Source organism: Lissotriton vulgaris, chromosome 3_1 (assembly GCF_964263255.1).
Source record: "Lissotriton vulgaris chromosome 3_1, aLisVul1.2, whole genome shotgun sequence".
NCBI lineage: Eukaryota > Metazoa > Chordata > Amphibia > Caudata > Salamandridae > Lissotriton > Lissotriton vulgaris.
In genome coordinates this window covers 523,329,807-523,345,951 of record NC_141689.1, presented here as the reverse complement: position 1 = coordinate 523,345,951, position 16,145 = coordinate 523,329,807, and the positions used below count along the sequence as shown (strand labels likewise).

General features: G+C 45.9%; 1 protein-coding gene across 3 annotated transcripts in view; it reads right to left on the bottom strand.

Moving 5' to 3' along the window:
* Window positions 1-16,145, bottom strand: part of FAM169A (family with sequence similarity 169 member A) — a 369,278-nt gene that overhangs the window by 44,969 nt on the left and 308,164 nt on the right. Inside the window, exon 13 of one of the 3 annotated variants that reach the window (XM_086960775.1) lies at window positions 10,130-10,285. The exons of the other annotated variants lie outside the window; for them this stretch is intronic. Coding sequence (XP_086816901.1) covers window positions 10,130-10,285 — 156 coding nt within the window. The remainder of the gene's footprint in view (window positions 1-10,129; window positions 10,286-16,145) is intronic. 3 annotated transcript variants of the gene reach the window in all.

The following is a 16,145-nucleotide window of genomic DNA, read 5'->3' as shown; positions in this document are numbered from 1 at the left end:
TACTTCTTATATAAAACTCTTAAAACCCTTCAGGTGTCTGTGGTCTTTTGAAGACTTACAAAGTGTTATATAATGAAAAGAATAAATGTTTAGAATTATCTTGTCACCTATCCTCTAATAGCTCCTGATCTGTCAGGAAGAGTAAGTACCTGGGGTAAGTCAGGTGCCATGGTAATAGTGTTACAGAAAACACATATAAAGTACTGATAATAGCGTGTAAACTCGCCCGACTCACAAATTAGTGTCATTAAAATCACGTCATGGGCCCGAGTGCGTGAAAATCTGGTAAACTCAGAGCCGGGTGACCTGCGCGCTCTATCACTAACATATCATAAGAAGCCCAAAGGTAATTGGAGCTGAGGTGGTCAGCTTAAGGGCTGGGGTCTCCCTCCAGGCACAAACTGCAGGACTCTCACCTCCCGCCTTATGGCCACTAACCCCACATTTTTATTGCTGAAATGTTGGTAAGAGGGGAAGAAGCTCGTATGGTGGTTGCAGGACAAGGTCTTGCACAGTGCATGGGTTAGGTCCCCACTTCATGATGGTGGTGGGAGGAGGCTGCAATCAATTTCTTCCCAATGCGTTCCTCGGCTGGTTCTTCACTGTCCCAGGAGTGCCCTTCTTTTTTCGTCTTTGTGCTGGTCCATACTGCCTGTGTACATATATCCTCTGGAGTCCTCTACCTTGTAGGTGCGCCTCGAGAGACTGCTGTGGTCTTCCAAGGGTCCCAGTGTCTCACTGTGCGTCAGTGGTTCAGCCCTGGGGCCCTCCTGATGTTTGTGGCCAACAGGGGGGTTATGCGCTTTTCTTGAGGTGTGTATTTACTCATTCCTATGCCCCTGCGGTTGTTGGGGGCCTCCTCAGATCGCAACCTCCAGCTTCCCTCTGGGCGGGCGGGTTCTTGAAATGGTGGTGCTCCTGTCCCCCAAAACACCTGAAGTATCTAGCGGCTGCCTGATCTGTGTCTCGATGTCGTTCAAGGTAAGGCCTGTCCTGTTTTCCCCAAGGGAGAAATTAGCTGGTGCCCTCAGCTTAGTTGGGGCCACTGCAGGTAGGTCTTGATGTTGGTGGCGGCGTAGTTGGGGCACCGTCTCGTGTATTGTGGTTCCTCCACTCAGCAACAACTCGAGCCGTCCAAAAAGTGGCAGCCAAAGCGTTGCCTCAGCTTCGCGAGGGTCAAATAGGTCCGTAGCTGCAGGTTCTGGTGGTCCTGACTCAAGGGAACAGCTGTCACGGCTGCACATCTCTTCAAGCTGTCTCCTCAAGAGCAAGTCTCCAGGTAAGGGTGCTTTGTATAGGCTTTTCTGGCTGAGGTGGAGTGGAGCTCTAGTGGCAAGCGTATAATTCCACGCATGACATACTTACTGAGTGAAATCATTTACCAAAACATTCCAGGAAATCTCAAATCTGCTGAAGTAGGCATGCTGATCCCCATGGGCAAAAGATCTAACAAGCCTCAGGCCCACATGCTTTCTCACAGAACATGAGCATATTCAAGATACTGTATTGCTAGACCCCTGCACATGGCATTCATTAAGGAGCAATGATGTAAATGAGCCTACCATAAGCTGCTTAATGACATTCAAAGCAAGTCACAAGATATAACCTGAGGCAGGTCCATGGCAGAGGAACACATTCTTGTCATTGTCAACTATTTTAAAGGAAGACAACACAAAGCTAACGGTCACTGGAACCAGCAAAGCAATAAACATGGGTCACATTTCAGTCTCCTCATCATGGGCTTTGGGTTGAAAAGATCAAGTTACTTACCTCTGGTAATACTCTTTCTGGTGGATAGTCGATCTAACCGCAAATTCCTCGCCTTTGGAATATCCTCAGACACCAGACTGTATCCAGAAACTTTAATAGCAGTGCTCCCATGTGCAGCTGGGTGGTACCTTGCAGATCTGTGTTGACTTTGTTATGTCCTGGAAGAGACTAAGTGGAGCTGCATATAAGCACCCTGCTGGTGCGCCATCAGTTTCTTTCTTGACTCCTTCCACTACCTCGGAAGCGGAGCACAAAACAAAGAGGCGCCAGTCTGCAGATCTCTAATTTGGGACCTTTTTATATGATATCCCACTTCAAAGAAAGGGAAGTGGGGTGGCCTTGATAAATCTATAGTTAGCTAGAGAATCCACCAGAAAGAGCATTACCGAAGGTAACTTGCTCTGATTTATACTTCTAATGGCAGATTCCAACCCTTTAGAATAGATTCAAAGCAGTAAATGCCAAGGTAGACGGTCCTTGAAGTGGGCTCAGACCAGAAAGTCCTGCAGAACCGAATGGGCAGAATTTCCTTCCCATCAGTTTGGTTATCCAGGAAGTAGTGCTTCATGAACATGGGTACTGTAGTCCAAGTAGAAGCCTTGACAGATCAAGAACAGGCACTCAGCGTGACACCAAAGTACTGGTGGTAGCTTTACCCTAGTTGAATGGCCCCTCAGCCCTTTCAGATGCTGCTTTTTAGTCAAACCGATCTTAACGCAAAGAACTATCCACCTTGACAAAGTATTTTTCTGCACCGCCGTACCTTTATTTGCCCCTGAGAACTCCTCAAAAAGCTGATCATCCATCCAGTTATATTTGGTGCAACTGATGTAAAAGCTTAAGGCTCTTTGTGGTCCAGCTGATGGAGTCCCTTCTCCTCTTTCGAGGGGTGAGGCAGAGCAAAGAAAGTTGGGAAGGTGATGGATTACCAAATGTGACAAGGAGTCATGACCTTCGGCATGAAGGCTGTCCTGGTCCTCAGCACCATGTTGCCCAGAAAAAAGGTGGGATAGGGCGGTTGTACCGAAAGAGCCTGAATCTCACTCATACAATTTGCTGAAGTTATCGGGATGAAGAAGTCTGTATTGCAAAGCGATGCAATGAGCAGTTGTGCACTGGCTTAAAAGGAGCACGCCTGAATAACGCCTGAATAAAGTCATGACTAAATTAGGGTCACACTGTGGACATCGCAAACGGTTTGGAAGGAAAAATGTGCTGCAAACCTTAAAAAAAAAGCATAAAAAACAGTGGTTTGAACAAGGACATTTGGGCCGGTAAACGCAAAAAGGCTGAAAAGGTAATTACTGCAAGTCCTTGCTGAGTCAAAGACAAATAAGAAATCATCCAACAGTTCCACTTGCAACAGGTTTATATTGTGAGCTTCAAACCAGGCCACAAATTGGTCCTGGCGTCTGGCATAAACCGATTTTTTCGTGGGACGCCTGGCAATGAGGATGAAATCAACAACCTCCGTTGTGATAGATCGAACACAGTCAACTGCAGCTGATCAATCTCCAAGCAAAGAGGTGCAGAATGTACACATTCAGGTGTAGAGTCCTACGCTGCTTCTGTGACGGAAGATCCTCTGGAAGTGGTAACCTGAGCAGAGGACAAATGCTCATGGCCAGAAATTCCTGGTACTGCATGCTCTTGGCCCAATCTAGAGCCACTAGGAAGACATGGATCCAGGTGTTCTTGATTGTCTTCAGAGTTTGTGGTAGGAAAGACAGAGGCAGAAGGGTGTACAGAAGTCCAATGCACCACTCTAGCCTGAACGTGCCTCCTTGTGATTGTGTTCTTGGGGACTCCAACACACAGACGTTTTGACGCTGCAAGTTCTCAACAGTGGCTAAAAGATCCAACCAGGGGTCCCCCCACTTTTGGAAGATGACTTGCGCCACTACAGAATGCAATCGCCATTCGTAATTTGTTGGCTATCGCTGACGCAGCTCATCGTTCAGGAGTTTAAAGATCCCGCAATTTGGTTCAGGATTAGATAGACTCCCTGACACTCCAGAGGTACAGCGCTTCTTAGCACAGAACCCATGACTCCACTCCACTCTGCTTGTTGCAAAACCACACAATGGTGCTGTTGTCTGTGAGAACCTTGCAACAGCTTTCCTTTAATTGACATCAGGAAGGACTTTAAAGCTAGGCAGATTGTTCACAGTTCCAACAAATTCATTTGGATTCCACGAGAGACTATAGTCCACTGATCTTCGCCTCTCTGAGATGACCTCCCCAGCCACATTCAGCTCTGGGTGGGAGAGAGGTTTGCTGCTAGTCAGGTTGTGACCACGCAGCCACCTCTGCAGATCCAGTCTGCAATCTCCCCCTAAAGCTGGATGACATCTGACAGGTTTCTTTAGTTCTGGGCCAACTGAGACTTCAGATCCTGCATATGCCACCTGGTAAAAAGTGCACAAGCAGGATGCATGAGGCAGCAGGCCAAGCAGCCTCGGAGCTGTTCTCACCGAGATCTAGGATTGAGGCTGAAATATTGGGATCATAACCCGACTGTCCAGGCCTGTTTGTGGTGGAGGAAGGGCGCGAACAGCACAGTGTTCAGAACCACTCCTATAGAAGGAAAGCTCTGCAAAGGGGTTAGGTGTGACTTTAGAATGTTAAACGAGAACCCCAAAGATCCAATGATGTTAGGTGATTTGCCAACATCTGGAGGTGGTCTACAACTGACAGCGGTGAGCTCGCCTGCAACAGCCAGCCATCAAGTTAGGGGAAAACTGGTATTCCCAAACTTTGAAGATGGGTGGCGACCACTGCCATCAGTTTTGTGAACACCCAAAGGGCGCTGGTAAGACAAGAGGGAAGCACAGCAAACTAAAAATGCTCATGGCTGACCTTGACCCACAGGTAACATCTGTGGGACTGCCGGACTGGCATATGAAAGTAAGTTCCTGCGGGTCTAAGGCAACAAACCAATTGCCTGGATCCAGGGCAGACAAAACTTGAGCTATGTGAGCATTTTGAATTTCTCCCTCTGTAGGAAGGCATTCAGCAGGCTAAGATCTAAAACAGGATGTAGACCTTCAACCTTCTTCACCATGAGTAAATAGTGGGATTAACAACCAGTCCCTATTACTAAAGCCGGTGGTCTTTCTTTAGCCACTTTGGTCAGTTGAGCCTGCACCTCTAGCAACAAGCTGGACAGGTACTCCTCTGAAAGAAGCATTGATGTGGGTGGAAAACTCATCGGGTTGGAAAGAAATGGAAGGGCAAAGCTCGGTTTCACGATCTGAAGAAAACTTCTGTCAGATGTAATACTTTGCCAGCCTTGAAGGAAATGTTTGCTCCGCCTCTCAAAGGCGGGTTGTGGCCACTAGGGCCATTTGGAAGCTGATGCTGCAGCGTAAACTACTGGGAAAGGTCACTGCTCTTGGTGACTGCTTGTTATCTGACTGATCCCGAACCCTAAAAGGGCTGGGGTGCTTGGTGTAGGGATGGAGTGGCATGTGTTTTGCATGCTAAACCTCTAGAATAAATAGGAAAAGGGCACAATTGCTGAGGGGACTGTGAAGCGTTCCATGACAGAATCAACCTTCTTACCAAACAGGTGAGATTTGTTGAAAGGCATATCCATAAGGGATCCCCAGAGAAGCACCAACCTAGTGCTGATTCCTCGGCCACGCACTTGGTAGTATCCAGGCCCGAGCGCATGGCGTATCTGGCCACATGCTGAATGGTTTAAGCCAGGGAGGCACGAAATTCTTCAGGGACTGTTGGTAAGATATTGCTGACCTTGACCCACAGGGCGAATGTATATTGGCCAAATAGGCCACTGACCTTGACCAGCCTTAAATCTAGGCTGACTGATAAGAACATTTGTTTTCCGAATGTCTTCATCCTCTTTGACTCCCTGTCTGGGTGGGTTGTAGGTAAGGAACTGGGGATGACCCTGCTGGTAGAAGCCTGGACCACCCGACTCAGTAGGGTAGGATGTTGTGTCAAAAAATCTGTGTCACTTGACACAGATCTATGGTGTCTGTTCTGTGGAAAAAACACGGCTTAGACCAGGTGCCCAGTAATGCATTAGTTAGGGTTTTGATCAACTGCAGCAAGGGTTCAGATGAAGCCTGTCCAGGTAAAATGGAAATTTGCTTTAACTTCCATTGAAGGAAGTTGTAGGACCAAGACCTCAGCTGCACGACTAATCACTACAACAAAGGAAGCTTTCTAGTCCTCTCTATCTGCATGTTTGCAGCCCATTCCGCGCCAGGATACTCTTGAGTAATTGTGCGCGCTACAAATCCCCATATAACATAACATAACTTTCTTCCGCTGGTGGTCTAGGGGAGAACTTACCCCAGTATCAGAAAGTATTAAACTCATTTCATGCCTATAAATTTATGTATGGATTGTCATCATACTGTCCAGGTAAGTCATCCCTATTATTTCCATTGGTATCTCCAAGTGGTGGTAAGCTGTTGTCACGGTCGAACCCAAAAAGCTGGTGGAGCATCTGAGGCTGGTTTCGTGGTCGGTGCTGTGTTCTGTCAAACTCTGACTGTATGAGGCTCAGGTGCATGGGGGCGAATTTACGATGTGATTACGATCAGGGCTGAGGTGAGTTCCGCTGGGAGACAGGCAACACTATCTGTACAGGGTCTCCTTCTAGGGTCACATCATTGAAAGGACCCGCGGAGATTATTGAGCCGGAGTGGAAGTCAGCACCAAAGTAGATTCGGAATCCAATGTTGGTTGTGGAATTAGCTCCTTGTTGGAAGATCAGGACAGAGACCGAGTTGCACCTTGGCGTCCTTGCGACTTTTCTGGAGATAGAAATAGTTGTAAAGAGCCCTATATTTCTCCGTATCCGATTCTGCGGCTGTTATTCTGGCTGGTTCACTAATCTATAACCCCCCCACTGCTGCTTCCCTTTCTCTTACCGCTCTCACCCACCAGTTGGCAGATCTATCCCTTAAACATCAACACTTTCTAGTTTTAGGTGATTTTAACCTTCACGTTGACAACCCCCTCTGCGCAAAAGCGAATAATTTGCTGGAAATCATGGACAGTCTTAACTTCACTCAACTAGTTACCGGGCCTACTCATGTGGCGGGTCACACCTTAGCTCTTATTTTCGCTAATTTTTCCACCATTACCGTCTCCCCCTCCCTTCCCCTTACGTGGTCCGACCACTACCTCATCCCCTTTTTTTTGGCCTTAGACCGGAAATCTGACCCTCCGGCGCCCAGGAAAGAGCTGGGTAGGAAGTGGCACAAAGTTACATGCGCAACCCTGGACCCGGAATTCCACTTCCAGACGGATCATTTATCCCCGGATATCGACGCAAATATCGCCAGGCTCAATACCGCCCTCATCAGTGCTATTGACCACATTGCTCCCCAGAAAATCATTGCCTCCACTAGATCTCGCCCCTCCGCTCCTTTGTTCTCCACTTCTCTCCGTGAGGAAAAAAGCAGCTGTAAAGCACTCGAACGGAAGTGGAGACTAAATTACGACCCTGAAGCTAAGCTTGCCTACAAGGCTGCCCTGAAAATATTTCTCAAACATAAAAAAATAGCCATGAAAGATCACTTCTCGCTCCAAATTGCCAAAGCCAAAAACTCCTCAAAAACCCTTTTCTCCATTGTTAAAGATTTCATTAATCCCCCTGCCAGGACCACTCAGAACTCAGCTAGCCAGACCCTGTGCGAGGGACTTTCGGACTTCTTCCTCGAAAAAATCAATAAACTCTGCATTTCCTTCCCTAAAGGGCCAATACCCGGGCCTCCGTCAACAAGTCCCTCTGCCTTACCGTCCCTTCGTGCCTTTAATAAACTCAATCAGGAGGATGCTATCAGACTGCTTATCCATTGCAAGTCTGGTGCACCCTGTTCCTGCCAAAATTATGGGTGAACTGGCCCCCTCGTTAGCCGACTCCTTCCTCTCCATCTGGAACGCCTCCCTGCACCATGGCTTCTTCCCTACCACTTGGAAGGAAGCCTTGGTGATCCCCATTCTAAAAAAGGCAGATGCCGATCCCACGGTTTTCTCCAACTACCGCCCCATTTCCCTTCTCCCCAAACCTGCAAAGGTTCTGGAAAAAGCCGTGCAGTTGCAGCTTACGGAGTACTTGGAAAGCAACTCACTACTGCACGACTCACAATCTGGATTTAGGGCGGGATACAGTACGGAGACGGCTCTGCTGGAAGTCTCGGAGACTATCCGGGAGTGCGTGGACAGGGGCGAGGAGGCCATGTTAGTCCTCCTCGACCTGTCCGCTGCATTCGATACGGTATCTCACCCCATCCTCCTTGACCGGCTAAAACAGATTGGCATTGGCGGCACTGCCTTTAGCTGGATCGAGTCCTTCCTCTCAGGAAGAAGTCAGAGGGTATTGTTGCGGCCTTTCAAATCGGAGGAAAAACCCCTGTTTTGCGGTGTGCCACAGGGCTCGGCCCTCAGCCCTCTGTTTTTTAACATCTATCTTGCCCCTCTGGCCGGCGTGGTGGAGTCCTACGGAGTCAGGGTGGTCTCCTATGCTGATGATACCCAGCTAGTGTTTTCCTTCAGAGACCACTCTGACTCCGCCTTCTCCAACTTCCGCCTGTGCCTCAACAACATCAGTGGTTGGATGTCCAAAAACCATCTAAGACTCAATGCAGACAAAACAGAGGTGCTGTTTTTTAACCAGAAAAACCCCATCCCCTCCTCCTGGTGGTGGCCCACGGCACTCGATCCCGCTCCCTCTCCCGTCCACTCGGCCCGTAACCTGGGCTTCCAGTTTGACGACTCCCTTTCATGCAAGACTCAGATCAAAAAAGTGACCTCTGCCTGCTTCCTGAAGTTGCGCATGATTAGAAAAATCCTCCCCTATCTCCCTCTGGACTCCCGCCGTACAGTTACCCATGCCCTCATCACGTCCCACCTGGACTATGCTAATAGCCTCTACGCTGGAGCTCCCCAATACTTGATTGACCGGCTGCAGATTGTTCAGAATGCGGCGGCGAGGCTGATTGGCAATATTCCCTATCGTCAATCAGTTGCCGCATATCGTAGGGAGCTGCACTGGCTACCTGTGGCCAGCCGCATCCAGTTTAAGATCCTCACTCTAACCCATCGAGCCATCAATGATCGCGGACCAAAATACTTGAAAAAACGTGTTTCCATATCCCGCTCCACCAGATCTTTGAGATCCAATGACCTATGCCTTCTGATCTCTCCCCGTTTCAGACTATCTAGAATGGGTGGCAGAGGGTTCAGTGTCATTGCGGCAAAACTATGGAACGCGCTGCCAGTCGATCTTAGATTCTGTCCCTCCGAATCCATCTTCCGGGCCAAACTTAAAACTTGGCTCTTCTCTGGACTCTGATCTACTGCGCTACTTCCCCTTCTTGCTCCTCTCCTCTCCTCTGAGACTCAGGTTCTAGCGCCGGGACACCCCTTCGGGGGTAGCTGTGCGCTTTATAAACTACATAAAATAATAAATAAGAGTCCCGCTTGACCTTTTTGTGTTTCTGCTTTGACTAAGAATTTGACTTATCAGCAGACTTTGACGGTGATGAAGACTTGTTGCTGGAATAGCCTGGAAAGTAGGAATGAGTCCCCTCTCTCGACTTTGAGCAGGACTTGTGTGGGTTCCTTCAATACTCAGTGACGTACAGCTTTGCGGTCCTGAATTGTCTTTGGTTTGAATAGGGTACATTTCTCCAACAACTAGGTGTTGTGCTCCGAGCCCAAACACCAAAGGCACACTTTGTGTGGATCTAAAAAGGACTTTTTTTTGGCAGTCACAGCAAGGTGTGAACCCTGTAGTTTTAGGAGGATACATTGTTCTCTTGCACACTGAATTTGAAAAATTCTGTAGAAAAAAGTCTCAAACCAACAAGAAAAGGAGGAATCTGCGTTGAAGGCGTGTAAAGGAAGAAACAGACGTCAGTGCAAAAGGGTGGTGCTTATATGCAGCTCTGCTTCATCACTTCCGGGGTGGAATGAAGTCAATGCGAAGCTGCACGGCGCCACTTAGTGGCATGCCGGATGACTGGTGTAAAAGCTTCAGATCCAGCCTGGCTTCGGGAATATTCTAAAGGTGAGGAATCTACGCTTAGAAGTATCCATCAGAAACATTTTCCAGAAACGAGCAGCTCACACTTCATTAAAGCAAATAATGCTAATTCCTTTTAGCAAGGCAACCAGCCTATCAATCACAATTATATCAGAAGCACTGATACCTTCTAGATAAGTGGAGACCACCTGCACCACAAAGAAGATTGTATTTACTCTTACTGCACTTGCTTTTATTTTATTTATATTAACTAAAAACAAAACGGCAGAAACTCAACTACTTCAGTTCAAAACAGTACATGATGTAAAATAAGCAGTTGTGCTACTCCCAAACCTGGTTTGTTGAGGTATCCAGGGAGCAACACCTTTCTTCATCTGGATTTTCAAACTCTAATGATACCTGTCCATCAGAAAATGTATCACCAGTTTCCTTTTCAATTGCTAACATCTCTTCTGCTATCTCACTAATCAATGAATTCTGTTTAGTTGTCTAGAATGAGAATGAAATAAAAAATGGCATGCAGACATTTATGAAATGTTCAATAATTCACACAATATTCCGTATGAAGATTTTATCTGTAAGTGAGAGAGTTTTGTTTCTTACAAACACAAAGCAACAATTTGTACCTGAAATTCAAAAAGTGCAAAGCAAATATTGTAATGGAAATCAACCAGTTACCGCAGACGAAATATTGAAATCTCTGAAACCTAACAAGTAATCAAGGTCGCTGTGGCTTCAGTGTTAGTTTCTATAAAATGGCCACAAATCTAGTTATAAAACCACTGTCTAGTTTAAATATTGATTTCCTCTTCATTAGGGAAAGAAGTAAGCTTAATGGAAGACACACATTACACTCAACTCTAACCAATGAAAATACCATTATTCACCCCAAATAATATATCTTATTTGGGAATGGTGATTAACATAACATGTTTAAATATTCTTGGCTAGCAGACTGAGCAGCTACTGGATTACTGAGGGGAGACTAAAGCTATTCATCATAGAATGGGGATATGCTTAGCAAAAAAGGGAGAAAATAAGTGACTAAAGAAGTTGTGATCATTCTTATATCTAAAAGTGTTTTGAAAAAGCAAAGTGGAGTTTAATGGGAAAGGTGGAGGAAAACATAAGCTTCAGAGCAAAATAGAAAGATGTAAATGTAAATTGATACTTGTATAGCGCACTACTCACCCGCAAGGGTCTCAAGGCGCTTGTACGAATACCGCTGTGGAACCCATCCTGGCTTTCCCTGTGAGGCGTCCACTCCTGGGCACCCCCAAGGTGGAGGCCAGGCATCCTTAGCGTTGTGGGGGCCGTTGTGGAGATTAAGCAAGCTATTGCCCTGAGTTGCAGAGTGGGACTCCATGATTGGAATAGGCACCGAGGCGAGAATTATCAGGTCCGTGGAATTTTGAGCCCGAGACCCGCCAAGACAGGGAATTGAACCCTGGTCCCGGGCTAGACCTCTGCATCAGGGTCTGCCACTCTAATCATTGAGCCACACTTCTCCATGATTTATTATTGATAACACTAAGGGCTAGATGTAGGTGGCTAAATACCGGTTGGTAACGCCAAAATTCTTTAAATTTCTGCGTTACCGACCGGTATTTAGCCATGTGCGATGTAGGTGACTTTAAACCTACATGCAAAATAAGGAATCGCAAAATAGCGATTCCTTATTTTGCTCTTGCATTAAGGAATCGGAAATACCGATTCCTTAAATGCACTGTACGTAGCACTGAAAACAGTGCACCTCAGCCTTAAGGAATTGCTATTTACCACCAACTTCAAGTTGGTGGTAAGTAGGGATCTCCTTCCAAAAAGCACTTTTTTGCTTTTTTTTAATGTGGCACACATCCATATCCTTAGGGCATGTATGTGCGCCATATGTGCACACATGCACATTTCAGGGGTGCAACAGGGTGTCCTTTGGACACCCTGGCACCCTTGAAATACCTCCCGCTAATAACGATTCGGTAATACTGAATCGCTAATAGTGAATCTCTTCCCATTTATTCTTATGGGTCTCCTAGCCCATAGGAATGAATGGCTAGCTATTCCTTAATAACGAATCAGAATTACTGATTCGTTATTAAGGAATGTTAAGGAACCGCTAATATTTTAACGATTCCTACCTACATTCCATTTAGAAACACCTTAATAGCGATTCGGTAATAATCGCTATTAAGGACTCGCTAAATGGAAGTTACCTACATCTGGCCATAAATTAGGTAAACTAGATTCTCGTCACCTGCGCAACCCAGCAGCGATCGCTTCACTCTTGTGTGCACCTGCAATTGATCCCTTCACACACGATACGAATTAACCTAGACACCTAAGCCAGCAAAACATAATCATTCCTATTCTAGAATTAAAGGTCTATTCCAAAGCGTCTCTTGGGGAGCAAAATCACCCTTTACTGGGCAATGGGCTTTGGTTCAAAGATATTCAATCAGTTGAATAGTTACAGTAATTGAAAATCTTGTGAAATTTGACGTACTGTCAATTCAAATGTCAGATTTTACTTCCTCCCTAAGTGACATGGTTACATGTAATAACCAGCAACTGTTGCTACAGCTCTGGACCTTTATGTTGGTTGAACAAAGAGGCAGGTAGAGGTGTCAGTAGTTGGGCCTGGCCTCCTACTGTAGAGGCACCATTCTATGATGGAAAGAACAATTGCAGTTCGCCAAAAGTTAACTGACTGGTGCAGTCAGAATATATTACCAGTGACTGTCTGCAACAAACAGCAATTGGCGTAAGGAAGAAACTTCACTTCTTAGGGACTGATTACGAGGTGGTTGGTGTATTCGGACCCACGTGTAAACCCTGTTTATGTTCGAATTATGAGTTGGTAGATATTTAACACATCCAATAACTATCATTCTTACCTATGTCCCTTTTAATACAGCGACAGGATATTGTCCAAGTTTTCACAGAGTATCCTGTCCACCAAACTCTAAATAAGGTTCTCAGTCTCTTAAGTCTCTTCTGGACTGTATGCTCTCTGACTTAACAACCATATGGCATTTGGCAATTTCCAATTTTTTGCATGCATATCTAGGTTTGTTCCCATTAAATAGTTAGTCGGCTAAGCTAGAAAAAGTATCTCTTTCATAGCAGGTCTTTATTGGCTCTGCTTGGGGTCATGCTGATGGTGCTCCTTAAACAATATTTTAAAGAAGAGCAAACAGTCTTGCTTAAACTTAGTGCTAGGCAGCTAAATCCCTAAAATAATTGACAGGCCAAAATGAAAACGAATGAACTCGCATTCTTAAGGAAAATTATAGTATTCATAATGTCAATTAGTGTTATCTATACTACTATAATAAAGGAAGAACTTTCAGCCTTTGAGGCGGGTAAACTCGGGAACCACAGCGCCAATCCACACACCCGATACACCGTTGGAATCGTCAGGGTGTGTAGATGGTTATAGGCTATAAAAAATAAAAGCAAAACGTTATTTAAAAAATGTACAGTAAAAGAAAAAGTAGTCCCTCCGAAGTAGCGCCGGCCGGGACGTGCGTGCTCACGTCAGGAGTGCGGGGAGGAGCGGCATCCAGGAGCGCCACGAGGAGCGGCGGACATGGCACGGGGAGGAGCGGTGACGTGAGGAGCAGTGGACAGGCCAGCGGCGGTGCGAGCAGCAGACAGGCTGGAAGAGCGCCGGCTAAGGTAAGGGAGCGGCGGACATGGTGCGGGGGAGGAGCGGTGACGTGAGGAGCAGCGGACAGCCAGCGGCGGTGCGAACAGCGGACAGGCAGGAGGAGCGGCGGCCATGTCGGGGCAGGTGGGGGTCGGGGCAGGCGGGGGACGGGCCGGGCGGGGGCCCGTGCTGCTGGACAATGTCGGGGCAGGTGGAGGTCGGGAAGCCTTTTGCTCCCGGACAAGGTCAGGACGGGCTGCTAGTGTTTTATAAAGAGTTCTTTATGACTGAAAATGTACACCAACATTCTTAATACAATGGCACTTTGAAATAAATGGAGTCACTTTTGTTGCATGCATGTTTTAAATTAGATTTAAACTAAAAGGACTTCATTTGACGTCTATGAAAGAAATGATGAGAACAGAAAGTTCATCTCCTACTGCCAGGCCACACTGTAGGCAAGAAGATGTTTGTCCTGTAACTGAACACATCAGGGATTTGTAGGTGCTGTGCTTGGGGTACAGTAAAGCACAGCATACCCTAGGGTGCAATAGAGGGGGGCACCTCTCCTACAATTAGCTTTTTGTACATACAAAACAATCTACAGCACTTGATATGTAGTATCATTTCCTAGGAAGGGCCAGAAATAATGAACCTTAGAAGCAATGACCTCCACAATATGACTGGCACAGAATGTATAGAAAAACGAATTTCCTCATAAATCTTTCTTTCACTGGAGTGACAAACAACATTCTCATGACAACCTCAAAGAACGAGGACAAGAGAAGGCATTGAATAATCTCATGAGTGAAGAGGGAGAAGCCACTAGAAACACAATCAATGTCAGGTGAGTGATAGCACGCCTGTCGCACCTTGAATGGTTATATTTACAATGCTCTACTTATTTTTGATGGGACCAGTGAATTATTTCTCTGTTTTTGTGCGTCAGCACTAGAGGACCTAAGGCAGTGGGGAATGGGAACTAGCAAAGCTTTCAACATCTATATTATGCACCTTTACTTACAAGGCTGGTAACAAATGCAAATGGCTGGTGACAATAGCAAATGAACCCGCATCTTGCTCTATCGTCTATACTTTGAAGTCCCCAGAATGTTGAGACTGCTTAACAATTAGAGAGAGGTAACAGATTTACCAGCTTGAGTGACGTTATTTAGAAACTCCAACGAGCTGCCAGCCAATTATTGTTTACAGATATATCACGCTGGTCGGGTCTTCACTATGTCTACCAATAACTAATTATGCATAACCTAACCACTAGGATATTAGCTGAGCCCACTAACCTTTTTTAGAATTCATACATGAAACAAACATCCGCAAAGGTGGGGAATGAATGGTATAACACATAGCTAAATAGTGCTAAAAATATCCATTATATCTTCCCCTGGACTATCCTGGCATTTCTGCAATGACCACTTTCATATTTTGTGCTCTTTTTATTTTAACGTGCATGCCTTTATTATTTTTTGTTTTGAATCATGAACATACTGTACATCATCACTAATTGCCCTTAATTAAAAGGGGGGTCTCATTGAGACATCACATCGCAGTTCATACATTGCAATTGTTATGCTGTTAAATAGAGCATCCCTGGCAAACTATTTTGGTAAGTCATGGCATTCATCTTACCTTTTTAAAACGGAAGGAGGGTGGGAGCACTCTGCCTCACATCCCAGCACTCGATTTGCCCCAATGCATCATGGTAAATGCAGGGCATGGTAACACTTATTTTCAGTAGTAGCTTTTCATTTTTGACCCTTGTTGGTGCAGCCTGTGCTGTGTAACTCTAGACACGTGTTTCTAGATTCATTCATTCATCAGTAGAGAGCAACAAGTCATTTTGGGGGTGCTGTGAAAAGCTGCCTAAGTCTTCTCAGGTCTTTGTCTCTGTACCACTCACTGGGCACAGGCGCATCAACACAAGCTTGTCAGCTCAGTAGCTCAAGCATAAAGACAGAAAGAGGGTGGGGGCACACTGAACAGAAAGAGGGTGCGAGAACACTACCTCATATCCTAGCGCGCAATGTGGCCCAATGCATCATGGTAAATGCAGTGCATGATAACATTTACTTCAGTAGTAGTCGTTATAGTTCACACTTGTTGGTGTAGCCTGTGCAGTGTAACTCTAGACATGTGTTTCTGGATTAATTCCTTCATCGATAGAAAGCAACAGGTCGTTTTTGGGGGTGCTGTAAATGCTACCTAAACTTTTATCTGGTCTCTGTACTACTCACTGGGCACAGATGCAGCAACAGAAGCGTGTCAGCTCAGTAGCTCAAAGAAGCCTTTTCAAACAGGAGGAGAGTGGGAGCACACTGCCTCACATCCCAGCACTCAATTTGCCTCATTGCCCCTACTGGGGATTAGCCATTTGCCCCATTGACTTGTGATATGTCTTGCATTTCTATAAAGTGGTCGACATATTTTGCTGAAATATGTATAAGCTGCAAATGCAAATATCTAAAATACTGTGTATCAAGCAGATACATTTTTTGAAGCACCATGTCAAATGTCTTAAAGTTGACTAAGTCTATTTTTGTGATCCCAATTGTGTTTCACTTCTTGAAATTATCTAGAACACCTAACTCACACAGGGCCTGACTATACCGTAAGGGGGAGGGGTTCTCCTCAGTAATGGCCCCATACCAACCTACCAACTGCCCAATTGTTTGCCATGATAGTCGA